Consider the following 17149-nt stretch of genomic DNA (forward strand, 5'->3'; position numbering starts at 1 on the left):
TATGTTATATGTGGGTACTAAGGGCAGTCTGTCCTGACAAGTTCAAAAATCCACTTTTTTTGGTGGTTCATTGAATACATCACGACTAAAACCACACCGGGTTAGCGCAACGCCAACTCTCTTCAGTGAATACGCTGCTACAGAGTGAAGAAGACAGAAAGTTTGCTATTTTCAGCTCTTTGTTTCTCCGTTTCTTTACCTAGCTGCATTTCCATTAAACTTAAAATTTCACAAATTGGAATTATGAAATTAATTTAAGGGAAATGCCAGTAGACGGGGGGGAAATCACATTTTTGCTAAAAAGTTTTTCTGCTTGGATGAGGCGGTTTTTCTACTACTAAAATTATTTTGTTTCGCAAAACTTCAACGTAAACGCTTGTTTTTGTGTCACATGATCAGGAACAGGATGTTACTACTGGCAGAAACGACGAAGACGGAGACAGGAGGATGATTTTAGTAACTTCTTGCATAAATAAGCTTATTCACATGTGATTTTTAAATTCATTTCTTATTTAATGGAAACAACACAATTTCAAAATATTTTTGACATTAGTGGAATTTTGACAGTTTTGCGCACATTTTACTTTCTCTTTTTTTTTTTTTTTGCTACCAAAGGTGTGATACTGTGTCGCTTATTTTATTGAAAAGTAAATAGAAAAAATCTCGCTCTCTCTACATAATCAAACAGTTGTAGTTTTTTAAGCTACTTCAGTTTCAAAACAAATCTGCAGTTTTGTTGTGCATTTTATACTCTAGACTGGCCAAAATATCTGAGAAAAACAAGTCAAAACATCTAATATGAGACAAAAATACTTTCTCAACAAGAAGAAGACCAGACGGATGTTATCCAGAAGTGGCTCAAAAGCTGAAATAATTCAAGTGCAACAACTGGCACACAAACCACTGAAATATCAAATATTCACTGACTTTAAGGGCAGCGTTTGAGAAACATTTCAGGTTTTTTAATGGTTTTATTGGCTCTAGTTGCCTTTATTTGAAGGTGAATTGACAGGAAGCGGGGAATGTGAGAAGGGGGAAGACGAGGGTCAAAGGTCACCGGGTTGGGAATCGAACCTGCGACGGCCGAGTCGAGGACTGAGGCCTCCTTATGTGGGTTGTGTGTGACCCCTGCACCCCTCATGCCACGTTTTATCTGTCAATATAAAGTGAATTCAGAAAAATCTGCGTGGGAATTTTTGTTAAATTATCAAAATGTATCATTAATAAATTTTTAACAACTGCTCCAGATAAAATGTGACAATAAAAGCTTATTTTGTTCAATGAAAACCAGTGGATTAATGATTATACTTTCTGAATTCACAGCATTATTTCTATTTCCTGTGCGTTTTCTGAATCCTGTTTTTGTCTCCCAGCCGTTTCCCCTTCAGTCGAGGGTTTTGTTGGTGACCAACCTGCCACCGTATCGGGACGGCTGCTACTCTGAGCGGGACATCAGCAACCTGCTGCACAGATTTGGCTTTCAGTACGAGGACAAAAACATCTTCGTGGTTCCTCAGGCCTGCATGGTAAACTCCAGCAGATGAACCTTGCAGCTGATCAAACTGATTACTGCAGAACGTTAACGTTTTGTTACACGTTTTTGGTTTTTCAGGCGTTTGTCCTCATGGAAAGTTACCAGAAGGCTCAGGAAGTTTTCATAGCTGCGAACGATAGTTTGACTCTGAATGGATGTAAACTCTCTGTTGAGATAATCAGCAGTGGGGTTGTCATGACAACGGTAAGATGGATTAAAACAGCTGGAGATCATGATTCGTTTTCAACGTGTAGTTGATGTCTCTGCAGTTGAAGCAAATAGATTGAAAGAAATTATAATTTCTATTCTCTAAAATAACTTTTTTAATTGGTCTGTTTGAGTTGCTTTGCCACGACTGGATTTGTGTTTTTCTGTGAAGGAGGATTTGGACCGCTGAGAAAATATGGACTTTTTTCCAGCTCACAACTCTGTTTTTCTTAGCAGTTTGACTTTTTTTTATTCTCACTTTTTTCTCAGAATTTTGACTTTTTTTCAGAAATTGATTTTCTCTTAAGTTTGACTGGTTTTGAAATTATTACTTTTTTCCTCAGAATTCTTATCTTTTTTTGTAATTCTGATTTTTATCAGAATTTTGATGTTTTTGTCCCAACAAGCTCTAGAAAATTCATCCATTTTTCTTATTTTATCACTGCAATGAAATGTTGTTTTATTTTCATTCCAGTTCAGTTTGAATTGTTTCTGAAAATGTGCTCTACCAATAAAATGACCATTTTGCTCTTGTTGCAGTTTGGATTTTATAAATCTCTAATGGAAATGATCGATTCTGTAAGTATCCGCACCTTTTCACCGTTTCCTTAGCGTTCTGCTCCATCGTTCGTGGTTGTTAAATGAGGATTTATCAAATGAAGCTCATTCCGGTCTTTCTGCTTTGTTTGGAGCAGCCGGTCACCGACGACGGAACCAGAACTGTTTACATCCAGAACGTCTCGCCAAGCGAAGCCCGGGGTCTCAGGGAAACTTTGAGGAAAATGGGCTCTGTTAAAAACTACCTTCCTCTCCTCAACAAGGTAGAAACTTCCTCTCCTTTGAAAGAGTACGGGTTTGACTCACCGACCGTCTGACTCTGGCGTTTCCTGCTTCAGGTGTTCATCGAGTTTGAGTCCGCGGCTGATGCTGATCGGATCGGAGTTTGGTACAGCCTGCAGAGACGCTGCCCTGCTCATAACGTCTGCAGGATAAAACCTCCCCAGACCGACGTCACATCATCGAGTAAGGAAAACGTTTCTGAAAGCAACAGATGCGCTATTAAAAATCACAGCAAATTCACTGACCAAACAATAAACTGGTTTTCCAGTTAGTTTGTTTTGTTCGACAGAGCGAAACACAGCAGCTGAAAATGTAACAAATGTTGCTATTTGGTCCCCAGTTGCAGCACACTTTTTATTTCAGGTGTGAAATAAAAATATAATACAAACTTATACATTTTAAATGTATTGAAAATAAAAAAATATACACGATATAATGTATTAAAAATATGTTAGAAATATGTAGAAACATTTTTTTAAATTATATATTTAAAATTATCTTTGAAAATATCCATAATTTGATAGAAATATAATTTCCCCCTTTTGTTGTCCATTTATAATATTTTAACTGGATCATTTGCAAAATCTCCACCAATGTTGCATAAACAAGTAGAAGATCAAAACCATCGTCTGAATGGAATAGCAAGATTTTAATCAACTGTTTTTAATCTTTGAAATGTCGCTGAAAGAAACGATATTCATGTCAGGGACTAAACCTTGTTTCACTCAAACACTGGAGCTTAAAATTTCCCAATCTGTCAGAGTAAATTACCTTCAGTGAAACTATACTAATAAAACCAGAGGAATGTGTTAAACGTTAAGAGGGTTAATCATCACAAAAACATGATTTTCATCTGATTTGATTACAGTTTTTTGTCTTATGCATAGATAGAAATAAAAATTGTCGCTGTAACTTGTTTTCCTTTTCACAGCACCACACCTGGCAGCTACAGCAGCGCCGGAAAGCAAAGATGTCGTCGCCGGGCCGATCGTCCCGCCGATCGTCCCGCCGATGAATACCAGCATCCCAGAGGGCAGCTGGGCACCATTTTCAGTCGCCATGACAACCGCTCCGTTCCTCTTCCCAACAGTGTCGCCTTGGTTCGTCATTCCAAGTAAGAAAAAAAATGTGGAAACCAAATGATCAAATATCACAAATGAAGCGATAAACTTAATCTGACTTCATCTCCTAGAATTTAGGACGGTTGATAAAGAGGAGGACTTGTTGGTAAGTGCGGTTCCATGTTTGTGTTTCATTTGAAAGGTTTAGGTGAGTTTAGCATAAAAATCTTTCACTATTCTGTCACTTAGGCATCCGTCTCTGTGGCCTGTAAGTTTTCCACCGTTATGTTGACGGGTTTACCCGAAGGAAACTACAAACACGAGGATGTCGCCAAGCTGGTGTGGAAATATTTCACCAAGCAGAATCTCCAGACTCTGTTCTACAACATTGTGGTGCTGCCACTGCAGAAAAGGGTAAAAATCTCACGGTGCAGACTAAGATGTGCTCAGATATTCCTGTTGTAACGGAGTCATTAAAACAGGAATGACCCCATTAAAACAGACTAAGATGTGCTCAGATATTCCTGTTGTAACAGGGTCATGAATGTTTTTTAAAATGTATTTTCCATTCAAGGCTTTTGTGTATTTCAACGATTGGACATCATGCAACAACTTTGTTCAAGATTTCCTCAAGAAGGGAGTTTCCTTTACAAGCCACAAGCTGCACGTCCACCTGGTCTTGGAGGAGATGAATCCTGGATCCAGTGAGGTATGGCGGTCAGAGAGGTGGTCAGCAAAGTGGCATTTGTCTTTAATTGTAGCATATAGAGCAATTAAATGAAAAAAGGCAAGAAAAAATATTGAGAATAAAGATCTGGTGTTAAGATTTGGGGTGAGTTATCATAGTTTAGTTGACAATAGAAAAAAAGAGCTAAACTAGCCAAATGCTCAAACATTATCTCACTCCCTATCTAGCTAACTGCCACAAAAACACAACAAACAGCCAGCTACCAATAAAATGACAAGTTGTGTATTGGAAAAACTATACAGCTAAAGACCTGCTAGCTTGGAATTTAGCTTGCTACCAAAATATAATTAGCTTACCACCAAAAACTATTAACCAAAAGCCACTAGCTAGTAACCAAAAGAGTTCATAGCAGCTAATATATTGATGAATAAATTAGGTTCAAAATTCAAAGAGTATTAACTAGTAAATTCTTCTAGTTTCTTTCCTATTTCAGGTGCTAACTAACTACCTAGCTTTCTACAAAAAAAGAGCAAACAACTAACAACCAATAAAATGCAATTTGTGAGGAAAAACATCTAGATGGCTAAAAACGTGCTACCTCAGAAATGAGCTTACTACCAAAAACATTAGCCAGGTTTCCCCTCCCAAAATAAATTAGCTAACAACCAAAAAACTACAGTAAACTGAAGGCTACTAACTAGCAACCAAAATGGTATAAGATTTAATATAATTAGGAATCTAGTTTCATATTTGAGCCAATAATAAACTGCTAAAACAAATAATGTATAAATTAGGTTTAAATTTCTACAACATAGAATGGAAATTCACCAACGCTTTTCTAGCTAGCTAGCCATCTATCTCATTAGAGAAAAATACACACCAAACATCTAACGAATAATTAAATGGCAAGCTGTCAATTGAAAAACAATTAGTCAGCTGAAAACATGCAGAATAAGAAATTAGCATGCTACAAAACAATTTGCAAGGAACTAAAAAAAATAGAAAAAATAGTCAGCTGCTATAAACCAAAATCCACTGGCTAGCAACCAGTAGTTCAAGATTTAATGTCATTATGTGGTTCAGCTAATAAATTGATACATTAGCAACTTAGGTTGAAGTTGTTACAAAATAAAGAAAATTAACTTTTCTTTAGCTCTGCCACTGGCAATCTCAAGCAGCCAGTTAGCTACTTAAAGTAAGTAACTAAGTGTAAATTCAGCAGTTGGCTAGCAACCCAATAAATACACCCACAAACACAAGAAAAGAGGGTCAGGTAGTGAGATTCAGGAATATAAAAAAGTATTGGCAAGCTCCAACAAAAAACCTAATTACTTGGTCAAATCAGAAATTTGTTTTAAATAAAAGCATTCAACTTCATGCTAAATCTTTATCTTATCTTCAGTTTGTGACATTTATCTTACATTTGACATTTTTGGAAGTTCATCAAAACAAGCCTGATCAGATGAGGCTCTGATAAATATTTTCAGTATCAAGCAGTGTCGTGTATTTTGTGATGACTGTAACCGTTTATTTGGATGCTGTCTTTTTAGGACATGATGTACCAAACGCTAATGAAATGGAGCAACGCTGTAAGTTATAGTTCCCTATTTTAAATATGGTGTCATGATAGAATGAAATTACATTCTCCATTAAAATGTTTTCCAGCGTGTTCCTGAACTCGAGTCTCTGGATGAGCGGCTGGTGTGTGTGGCGCTCTCTGAAACCTCCCTAAGCCTCATCATGGCCGCCGTAAAATTAGTGACAAACGTCTCTGCAGTTGTTAGCTTCCTGCCGCTAGCCAACAGGGTGAGACAGCAAAAACAGGCATTTTTAAAAAGTTTTTACTTAATTCATCTGAATAGCTTAGATTCAGCACTAAAAGAAAGAGTCAAACATCTTCATCTTTTATTTTTGCTGCTTTATTTATGTAGTTGTGCATCGAGATGGCTGAATCCAGAGGAGTAGATCAGGTGGTGGAGAGGTTTGCACGTTCGCCAGAAGACTGGTACGACCTGCCATTTTATAAGAAAACAATGTTTCATTCCTGATGGAAATTAGTTTGCAACATTCATCAACTTACTAGTTTCGTCTTTTTTCCTCTCGTTACAGGAATAGTCAAGTTCAGAGTGTTGAATCGTGAGTATTTTATCGAAGAAAGCAGGAGAAACGACGACCAAAGTGATGTCTACAAAAGTTTTTAACTTTCAAAATGTTAAATCTGAAGCTTCACAGTCATGTCTTACATTAACAGAACTACAGAGAGTTTGAAGTCCTTCTGTTTTAATACGCTGTTTCTTCCACCAGGTCCATTTAAAGCAGGCCTAGTATGCAAAACTCACATTTTGCAAATTTTTTGTACTTCCATTTGACTTTCTTCCGCTTCTAAAAACGGTCTAGGCGCTTTAAGTTAAAATAAAATAAAATCACCCAGCTGTTTTTGGCAATAAGTTGGTGGTTTTTGGAGTCTGGAATATGAGCTGCTTCAAAAGTCTCCCCATTGCTCCGTTACCTAGCAACCCCAGCCAAGCAAAGCCCGTTACCTAGCAACCAAAGTAGAACTCCTCCACATTTTTTCAGCTGGTTTTACCACTGTGTACACTGTACAATGGCTGCTGGGAAAGACAAGTGTTTTGTTGTCGGCTTAACTTGCTGCATTCTTGTTGGTTGTGCAGGAGGCTCCACTTCTGCTCTTCAAACATGTATGGCTATGTAATTGCACATCTGTTTCACCTGCTAGTGTAAAACTCTAAAACAGCTCAGGCGGAACTGATCAGAATAAAATGTCATTATCTAAGAATGATTTTGTGCAACAAATGTAATGAACATGTTTTGTATAGGCCATAGATCCATCCTAACCTGTTCAAGAAAGCATTAAAACTTCTTTCTACATTCAACATGTTATTTACTTTACCAGTAAAGATTTTATCATAAGATTTTTAAAAATATAATCCAATTTCCTCTTTTAATTTCAGTGTGAAGAGCCTAAAACAGCGTCTCAAAGACTCAGACGAAACAAAAATGGATCTTGAACGCAACACCGAAGACATCAATGACAAAACTCCAGCAACAACAAATGAACCACAACCTCCTTTGTCTGATTCTCCCGTTAAAACAAAACCTCCCGTCCAAGAAGTCACAAATCTTCCAAACAGTGCTCCGTCTGCAGAGGAATCGACTGCCGTTGGATCTGGGACAAAGATGGAAATTGCTGCAACAGAAAATGAAAATGTGAAGTCCAAAGTTTCAGAAAAACATCCTGGCGTTTGTGGAAAAGTTCAAGAATCTGCAGTGGTGCCTAAAGACAAAACTGAGACCGAGGAGAAGAAGCAACAAGCAAAAACTGATGAGGTTGAAGAGGATAAGAGTGAAAGTGCTGCCAAGTCCAACGTTGGAAAGACTGAAGATGAAAAACTTCCACCTGCTAAACCAACGAAGTCTCTGATATCAACCCCCACGGTTAAGCCATCTAAACCTTTAACTATTCCTCGTAAAAGCCCACAAACCGGCGTACAAACCTCTGTGAAGGCGCCGTCACAGCTCCAGAAACGCATAAACCCAAAACCATCGGTGTCTGCTGAAAACCCGGAGACCAAAACTGACATTTCAGGAAACTCAGGTAGTTCTGGTTGGTGTTTGTTTGCCTAAATAAACTAAACTGTTGGGGCTGGACAGTATACTTGTTTCATAAATTGATTATTTTTGTTTGTTTTTAAATATCAGACATAAACCTGGTGGTGTGAAATTCCCTGTTTTATCCTCAGTTTTCTCTCCACGCCGTTGATGGTTGTTTTTCAAGCAGTTTACGAAACAAAATGGCGGAAATTTTAACTGCCATTTACTTAACAGGGTGTTGCTAGGCAACCACGAGTAAGTGAGCAGGCTGTTGCTAGGTAACCAAAGGGTAACTGCTTAGTTTTTTCTTCTGCCTAAACCTCCAGGAAACTGTGCGGCTCTGGATCGGAGTTCAGTGAAACTATTGAATACTCTATTGATGTAGATTATTGATTTATTGTCCAGCCCTGTGATTAAATGTTTTCATGTTTCATGATGTGATTTTAGTCGTTAAGTGAAATTCTCCAGATCATTATATTGACGTCTGTTTCAAATGTAGCTGCTGTGAAGAATCCTGCATCTAAAGTTTCAGCAGCTTCAGCTGAAATTGACCCAAACTCGAAATCCTCGACAACGGCAACAAAATCGGAGCCGCTTGCAGCAGCAGCGACGTCAACCGAAGCGTTTCCTTTGACCCCCGGAGAGAAGCTGCACCATTTCCTGACGCCATTTAAACTCCGTGAGACACGAACGGCGTACAGAGACCCAAAATGTCCTCTTTAGGTTCTGGTTTTCATTTATTTACTGATCTCCGTTTCTTCTTCTCAGGTCAGCTTGACATGCACACCATCTTGTCTCCAACGGTAAGTTTTCTTTCTGCAGCTCAGTCTAAAGTTATAAAACTCCTCTGAAAGCTGGATTTTATGCATCAGAAATTTTTGAATTTCAATAAAGTTGAATGTTTGATTTCTGTATAAAGTGCTTGGCACTCAAACTGTGCAGTTTGGTAATAAGGTTCAATCTAACATTTGATTGAAAACCTTTTTTACAGTTGAAATTGGACATATAATGACAATAAAAAGACATATTTATTTGTCATTGTCTGAAGTTAAATTAGATCAAACTTCTCTTGTTTTTGGTTTGTAACAATTACCAGAATTATTTCTATTTACTAAATGCCAGAAAAAGTAGCGGGAAAATTTTTTCAGATTTATTTATATATTTGAACTTTCTCTGACCTTTAGGTGCATGGTGTGTGTGAGACATTTCAAAACATAACATTTTGTCATATTTTAATGTATCCCTGCTGCATAATATGAAATACAGTACGATATTAACAGTGATAAAAGAGATTATATAATAGTGAATTTTTTTAGTTTGTTTCGTTTTTATCTCCAAAGTTTGGAAAAGTTTGAAAACTCACCTTGATGAAACGTTTGAAGATAAAAACCATGAAACTACATCATTTTAGCTTCTAATTTTGAAACTCAAATTTGGATTTTAAATTACTTGTCGTCAGAATTTTGATGCTTAATTTGCAAAAACAAACTATTACATTTAGTTTTTGGTGGTTTCATCTTGCGCCAGCCTTCCCATAACATAATTTTCGTTCTGAACGTTAATAATTCGTCTGCTCTGCAGATTTTCTCTCTCCACATCACCCTGGTTGTCACCAACCTGCCTCGGTGGTTCGACGGCTCCTACACGGAAACTGAAATCATCAACGTCCTTCAGAAGTGTCGAGTTCAGTGTGACGAAAATGAAATCTTCGTCGTTCCCCAGTCGCAAATGGTCGGCACCGATCTCTGCTGAGGCTTTGCTTGCTGCTGTTTTCAGAGACTTTTAAATTTCCTGCTCTGCTTTCAGGCTTTCCTCATCATGCCGAGGGTGGCGCAGGTGCAGCATTTGTTCAGAGCGACGCCGTGGAGGGAGCTTTTCTTCAAAGGACGAAAACTTGGATTTCATGTTGTCACCAGCTCCACACCAATGACTCTGGTAGGTTTTTCTTATTGGGATGTGTTTAGAAAGACTGTTAGGCACAAAAATAACCATTCATTGTTTTTGCAAACGGAAATATTCTGATTCAAGTGTGTTTTGTTTTCTTTTTTCAGTTTCGGTTTTATCGATATTTGATGTCTTTTACCGATTTTGTAAGTATTGGACCAACGTTTCCTCTTTCTATTTTTCTTAATATCTATGCTCGTCGCTTTAAATTTTACACAAATTTTAACGGACAAAGAATCCAAATAAAACTGTATGCAACACGCTTTATGCTTTTTAAATGCACAGATGCATTGCAGTGAAACATATGGATTTGTTTGCCCTCTTTCCAGCCGACATGTCAGATGAAATTGGGCACAAAAAACGTGCTTTACTTCCCCAACATTTCGGCAAGTGAAGCCAGAGACCTGAGGGAAGCGCTGAGGAAAATCAGCTGCTTTGTAAACTACCTGCCTCTGCTCAACAGGGTAAAAACACACTTTAAAACTCAGGGAGATGGAGCTGCTCTGTGTTGATCTGTTGTCATGTTCCAGGTTTTTGTTCACTGTGAAACCCCGGAGGACGCCGATCGACTCGAAGCTTGGTACAGCTACTGGAGATGGAGCCGATCCCACGACGCTCAGCAGACGGGTGAGACGGAAACACTGAAGTCTCTGCTGTCAGAGCGTCAGGATGCAGCGGCAGTCACTCTAACACACGGATAAAACACTGTAAAAACAAACGATCAGTTAACACATGAAAGGACTTTAACAGCAGCAGGCTTTGGTGGAGCTGATGTGAGAATAGATTTCCCTTCTTAGTCCAGTATTATTACTATTATTTTTTTGTTTGTGCAGCGCTAAGCGGATCAGCTCATGGTTTGCAAATCTGGGAGAATATCTCGGTTGAAACCAGCGTCCCGCGAACAGCAGGCGCCGTTCCAGAGGGAACCAAGGCGCCTTTTTGGATGACCGTGAAGAAAAGTCCTTATGTCGTTCACACTGCGTCTCCTTTCTTCAAGGTCCCAGGTAAGATGAGTACAGAGAAGCCAAATGTAGCTGAAACCCAAAACATTTTGACTGTAAGTGACTGTTGAGGAGTTTAAACCACCGATTGGCTTATTGATCTGATCAGATTGGTGTTCAGGTGATGATCACAAGTTATCAAAAAATGAAGCTGAATTAATCCCATCTAGTTACAGAACTACAAAAAAAGCACCAAGAATTTGCTCCCACTTGGATTTGAGAACAACTTCATGTCTGATTTTTCTATACTTACAACCGACACACGAGCCAATGCTGATGTCTGATAATTTTACGCATGAATATTTATTGTGATCTGCCTTTTTGTCACTCCCAGCTTTTCAGACAGTCGACAGGAAGACCTGTGCCAGGGTACGTTTTATTCCTGTACTTGTATTTACACATTTTTGAATCATATTAATTAGCATTCAGTGTAAATCCCAGTTTCCTAAAACATTTTTCTAATTAATTGAAAGCTACTCTATTGGTTGCTAAGGCGACTAAGTTTTCAAGCCTGTTCCAATTTTCAATAAATAAAAGTTTACTTAAATTTTTTTCCTGTAGATTTCTGAGCGAGATTTGAAGTTTGCAGGCATCATGTTGACCGGTTTGCCAAACAGAAGCTACACACACGAGGAAGTGGCTATGCTGGTGTGGAGGCATTTTCCCGAACAGAACCTTCACACACTGTACAACAATGTTGTAGTTTTACCGCTGCAGAGGAGGGTAAAGGCCAAATTCAGCAGTCTTATCACTTTTTCCTTGATTTAAGATGTTTTTAGTTGTGGGAACAGCGTGTCATATCTCTTCATGTCTCTTCTTTTGCAGGCTTTTGTGATTTTCAGCAGCAGTTGTGCTTGCATAAGATTTCTTAGAGATCGAAACAGGAAACGAGTTTATTTCAAAGGCTTCATTCCAAACATCCATTTGCTGTTGGAGGATCTCAGTCTTGGGTCCAGTGAGGTATGGGAGGTGCAGTACACAACTGGCTCTTTTCCATCAGTAACTTTTGTTTACTTATATTTGACTTTAATTAACTTACTTTACACTTTGTGTAAATCTCTGGCTAATGTCCAGGACATCATGAAACTAACATGAATGCATGTTGTTGCATGTTACTCGCCGTCCATCGCCACGCTGTCACAGTAGATGTTCAGTCTCTGTTGACTAAATGAGACCTGGAGATGAAGTTATTACTAATTTAGTAAAGTGAACCACAGCAAAGCAGAAAATGACGCAGAAAAAAACACTAAAAAACAACTTGATCTCTGTTGGCTACGCTACACACAGACTTATAGCAACTGGCAACAACGCCTCTTTATGTTTCACGATTCAACACTGAAAAAACACTCAAACATTTCCCACACAAAGAACACAACATTCAGTCCATTACAGATTTATGTTTTCAGGTTTGACGTTTATTTTTGCTACGAGTTCCACTGCACATCTACATGTTACGGTTGTCAAAGTCAAGCTAGCATAGCTGAACTACTCCCTCCCTATTTTTTTTCTTAATTAAAACTTTTTCCTGACCTGATCTAGTTGTCGTTTTGTTGACATTTAGTAGCAAAGCACTACGTTCGTTTCCCTTTTATATATATCAGGTGTACATTTAGGATTTACTGCATTATATTGACAACTTAACAGCTAAAATCAATGCTAGTCATCGTTAGCCAGCAGCTTTCTGCCCTCCAGCAGGAAAATGGAGGCATGACGTCACACTGCCACGGGTCCCTAAGTAAATATAATCCACTTAATGTTGTTTCAGGAATCCATGTTCAGAGCTTTGATGAAATGGAGCAATATTGTGAGTGAATTTTCACTTTTTTAAATATTTTGCCATGTAAAATCTGCTACGACTTTAAATTAAAACCAAAAAATGTTCTTCTTTCCCCCCAGCATGTTCCAGACCTGACGTCTTTGGGGGAGCGGCTGCTCGTTGTGGAGGCTTCAGGGACAAACGAGCATATCACAATGATGGTTATAAAAGAAGTGGCAAGCATCGCTACTTTTGCTAGCTTCCTGCCGCTTTCCAACAGGGTATAACAAAAAAGAAATACTTGGCTGTTTTCTGTGTTTTATGTGTTTTCTTTTTTTAATTCAGTTTGCTTATGATTTTGAGAAAATCCATGTTTTGACTTATTTTTATCCAACTGGAATTGAATTACCATGTCGCTGGTTTTAAAAAGAAGTTTAGCAAATTTAAATAAAATTTGTATTTTCATTTTTTTACAACACAAATTAAACATATTTATTTGTTAGGATGTAACAAAATTGTAAAGGTCATGCCGAAGTATCAGTAGAGTTGAGGTCTTTTTTGTTCATAGACTGATAATTAATTTTCCCCCCTTGCTTTTGTTTGCATCCACTCCTGACGATTCACGACAGATTTACGTTGAGATGGCCGAGTCCAGCGGAGTCAGAAGAGTGGTGGAGAAGTTGTCTGTTCGCAAATTATCTCAACAGCATGAAGCTTGGTAAGTGTGTGAACTTAGAAGTTAATGATTGAATAAAAATATAAATGAATGGATTTTTTAGATTGTGTTTCTGAAGCTTAACTGTGTTTTTTTTTTTTCTGCGTTTTTTAGGAAGCTAGTCGGACGTGTTGAAAGGTGAGCATTTCTTCTGACTTCAAGCATGACACAGTATTTGAGTTCAATGAGTTAAAGGGGACCTACTATTCGAAATCCACATTTTTCAAATTTTTGTTCTTCCATTTGGGTCTCTACTGCTTCTAAGAGCTTAGGGAAAAAAAACACAGCCATTATTTTGGGAATAAGTTGATGTTTTTTTGTGTGTAGAAAATGAGCTGTTTTAAAAAATCTCCTGATTGCACCGTTACCTAGCAACCGCAGACAAACCCAGCCAGTCACCTAGCAACCAAAGCAGAGCTCCAGCAGCTTTGGTCGGCTGGTTTTACCTCAGCTGTACAATGGCTGCTGAACAAGAAATGTATTTTGTTGTTGACCTGCCATCCAGAAACCACTTGCTGCATTTTTGTTGGTTGTGTAGGAGGCTCTACTTCTGCTTTTCAAAGATGCACGGTTATATAATTGTGCATCTGTTTGCAGCCGTTCAGCGGGTGAGAGTGCAAATCTTGAGCTGGGTAGTGTGGCCAATAGCCGCTTATTTGGATTTAAAGTGACAAGATGCCCCAAAACCGTTCAAAATGATCAGAACTGAGCTAACTGAAATCTCCTTATCTACAAATTATTTTGTGCAAAAAAGTGTTATAATCATGTTTCATAAAGACATATCCTAACCTGTTTAAGGAAGCATAATTGATCATCTTTAAGATTTGTTTTCCCTAACATTTGTCTGCTTTTATTACAGTTTGTTGAGCCGAAAAGAGCGACTGAAGGACTGTGAGAAAATTGCAGTGAACCTTGAACTCGGCACCATGAGTGTCAAGCCTGAGGCCGCACTACTGAAGACGGTGGACAAGGAATCTGCAGCATGTGACCCTCTGCCAGACAGAAGCCTGACCACATTTCACAGAGGAACAGGATTCCTTCAGGTTGACTGAAACACTTTGAACTAAAAACAGCACAAACTTCAACAAAGCCTTTATAAATGTCCATTCAGATCTTTACTGACAAAATTATGGAGTATTTGGTTGGAAAGGTTATTAATCTTTCATATATTTTCCTGTAGATTTCCAGTGGAAGCAGCAGCAGTTTTAAAAGTTCCTCTCCCTCCAAGCCGATCACAAAAGAAATGAAGATCTCGCATTCATCGTCTGTAACTAGAGATATCCCAAAGTCTAATAAAGACTGCAGGAGCTCTGCCTCATCAACTGGAAAAAGCAGCTTGAAGTCTAACGCCACGTCTTTGTCATTAAAAACACAAAAAGACGCACCTGAGTCTATGAAACCTCAAATTAATCAGTCATCTTCTGCAGGTGGCAGTAAAATTTTTCCTTCCACTTCGTCAAAGACTTTTAAGTCTTTAAATGAGAAAGATCAGCAGAGCAAGAGAGAGGCTCCTCTCAGAGCATCTCAAACATCATCTGCATCCTCAACTCAAAGCACCAGTTCAGCTGCAACATCTGCAGAAACTCCTCAGTCGGATAAACATGGAGCTGCACCTGCTGCTGCAGTAGCAAAGGCTGACCACAAGGTGTCAGCAGAGAGCGGCACTGCAAAAACTCAGTTGGGCCCAAGAGTGGCAACGTCAAATTTGAACCAAGACTGTTTTAAAGCTGAATCACTCAAAGAGGGAACTGAAAGCAAAGAAAAACAGAAGAATAATGTGAGGAATCCTGTGAAGGAAGGAAATGACCCTCTTGATTCAAAACATACTGCTATCAAAGAGCTTTTGGTTGCAGTTAAAGAGGAAAACCTTCTGGGGAAAGATGAGGATTCAAAAGTAAAATTGGACCAGAGGATGAAAACTTCTAGCGGTGAAGAGGGAGAGACTTTACCAATAAAACAGGAAAGTTCAGATAACAAGTATGAGACAAAAATAAAAGAAAGCAGTTCAGAAACTGGAGAGAAGACGGTTTGTAAGGACTCTGTTCCGGATGAATCTCCCATACATACATTTATTAAGAAAACTGACAGAGGAGCCAATCAAGACAAATCGGCCACTGTTGTACCAACAATCAGTCAGTCAGGGAAAGATGTTTATGCTGAACAAAAAGAGATTAGAAAGGATGGCCTTGGAGCTTCTGTTCAAGAAGAAAAACCTTTGATCAAAGACGAAGGTTTGGCAGTAAAACCAGACAAGAAAACCAGAGTGTCTGAATCTGAAGATGGAGAAAATCCTGCAAAAGAACAGAGTTTGGATAAACAATCTGAGACGCGATCAAAAGACATCAGTGCAGAGATGGAGACAGAGGAAATGGTTTGTAAGGGCTCTGTTCAACATAAATCTGGTTTAAGAAGATCTTTCAGACAAACTACCAGATTAGCCAATCAAGACAAAACAAATGAAATCAAAGCACCCAGCGGAGGAAAACTAACTCAGACCAACTCTTCAGTTGAAGGAAAAGAAGATAGGACTCCAACAAGGAGGAGAAAAAGTTCTGCCAGGTATTCTCAACAACAAAACGAAGAGAAAGGGTCTCCTAAAAACGTCATATCGATGACCTGCAACTCCAGAAAGACTCAAGAGGAGGAAAAAGAAGCTGCAACGCCCAGAAGAAGAGGTCGACCCAAGAAGAAAGTCAGACTGGTTCCGAGTGAGTAAACAGGGCTCCATCTGTTAGAATCACTGAAACATGATGAAACCAGGTCAACTTATTATCTTCTGCTGCTGCATAATGGCTGCTGGAAAAGACAGGCAAAGACAAATGTTTTGTTGACTTACCATCCAGAAACCACTTGCTGCTTTCTTCTTCGGTGTGCAGAAGGCTCCACTTTTGCTTTTCAAAGTTGTACAGTTGTATATTTACACATCTATTTGCAGCCATTTTCAGGTGTGAGTGTAAACGTTGAGTTGGGGGGGCGTGGCCAGAAGCAGCTTATTTGGATTTAAAGTGACAAGACGCCCTAAAACAACTGTTTTTACAAATTACTTTTCCTATTATTGGTGGTAAATAACAGTGTTGGCCAAATTAACAATTGCCAATAATTTTCTCTACTGTGAATCCTTTAGAGAAAACTCTAGAAGTGTCTCCTAAAAACGTCACGTCGATGACCTGCAATTCCAGAGAGACTCAAGAGGAGAAAATAGAAGCTACAGCGCCCAGAAGAAGAGGTCGACCCAAGAAGAAAGTCAGACCGGTTCCGAGTGAGTAAACAGGGCTCCATCTGTTAGAATCACTGAAACATGATGAAACCAGGTCAACTTATTATCTTCTGCTGCAGTGAGGAAACCAACCACTGGGGTGAAGTTAAATCCTGATGGACAGACTCTGGAAAGATGTGAGTGGTGACGTTTCTCTCCAAACTCTTCACACAAATGTGACGGCTTGAAAAATGTTTAATGAATTTCTGTTCACTTTGCCTTACGGAGAGTCTAGACTCCAAACAGCAAATAGAAATGACTGCTTGCACAGACAGAGTATTTTCAGTCTGTAATTCGTAAAAACAGTTGATAGAAGAGGAGAAACATCTTAAAGCCGACCTTTTATGCAAATATATAATTTCCATGTTTTTGTACATCAATTTGGGTCTCAGCTGCTTCTAAAAACAGCACAAGCTAATACAAATAAATGACCAATGTTTTTTTAGCTAAATGTAATTTGTTTTTTGGTGTCTGGAAAATGAGCTGGTTCAAATACTATATAATGGTTGCTGGAAAATACAAGTGTTTTGCTGTT

General features: G+C 38.7%; 1 protein-coding gene across 4 annotated transcripts in view; it reads left to right on the top strand.

The window, feature by feature from the left end:
* The window catches only part of LOC106944688 (uncharacterized), a 39632-nt gene that overhangs the window by 20588 nt on the left and 1895 nt on the right, over positions 1-17149 (top strand). For 2 of the 4 annotated variants that reach the window (XM_015027875.1, XM_015027877.1), the window contains 33 exons: positions 1374-1526; positions 1613-1738; positions 2282-2320; positions 2437-2562; positions 2638-2764; positions 3513-3695; positions 3774-3808; positions 3892-4056; positions 4217-4351; positions 5881-5919; positions 5996-6136; positions 6262-6335; positions 6440-6466; positions 7303-7955; positions 8442-8621; positions 8711-8745; positions 9524-9673; positions 9749-9877; positions 9994-10032; positions 10216-10350; positions 10417-10513; positions 10720-10890; positions 11222-11256; positions 11449-11610; positions 11713-11847; positions 12653-12691; positions 12784-12924; positions 13273-13361; positions 13473-13496; positions 14218-14401; positions 14539-16066; positions 16483-16617; positions 16695-16751. In XM_015027875.1, the coding sequence (XP_014883361.1) occupies positions 1374-1526; positions 1613-1738; positions 2282-2320; positions 2437-2562; positions 2638-2764; positions 3513-3695; positions 3774-3808; positions 3892-4056; positions 4217-4351; positions 5881-5919; positions 5996-6136; positions 6262-6335; positions 6440-6466; positions 7303-7955; positions 8442-8621; positions 8711-8745; positions 9524-9673; positions 9749-9877; positions 9994-10032; positions 10216-10350; positions 10417-10513; positions 10720-10890; positions 11222-11256; positions 11449-11610; positions 11713-11847; positions 12653-12691; positions 12784-12924; positions 13273-13361; positions 13473-13496; positions 14218-14401; positions 14539-16066; positions 16483-16617; positions 16695-16751 (5488 nt within the window). The remainder of the gene's footprint in view (positions 1-1373; positions 1527-1612; positions 1739-2281; positions 2321-2436; positions 2563-2637; positions 2765-3512; positions 3696-3773; positions 3809-3891; positions 4057-4216; positions 4352-5880; positions 5920-5995; positions 6137-6261; positions 6336-6439; positions 6467-7302; positions 7956-8441; positions 8622-8710; positions 8746-9523; positions 9674-9748; positions 9878-9993; positions 10033-10215; positions 10351-10416; positions 10514-10719; positions 10891-11221; positions 11257-11448; positions 11611-11712; positions 11848-12652; positions 12692-12783; positions 12925-13272; positions 13362-13472; positions 13497-14217; positions 14402-14538; positions 16067-16482; positions 16618-16694; positions 16752-17149) is intronic. The other 2 variants (XM_015027876.1, XM_015027878.1) reach the window with 2 other exon arrangements.

The sequence above is a fragment of the Poecilia latipinna genome, unplaced genomic scaffold (assembly GCF_001443285.1).
Source record: "Poecilia latipinna isolate Pla-1442-1.1 unplaced genomic scaffold, P_latipinna-1.0 Scaffold108, whole genome shotgun sequence".
NCBI classification, from domain to species: Eukaryota; Metazoa; Chordata; class Actinopteri; order Cyprinodontiformes; family Poeciliidae; genus Poecilia; species Poecilia latipinna.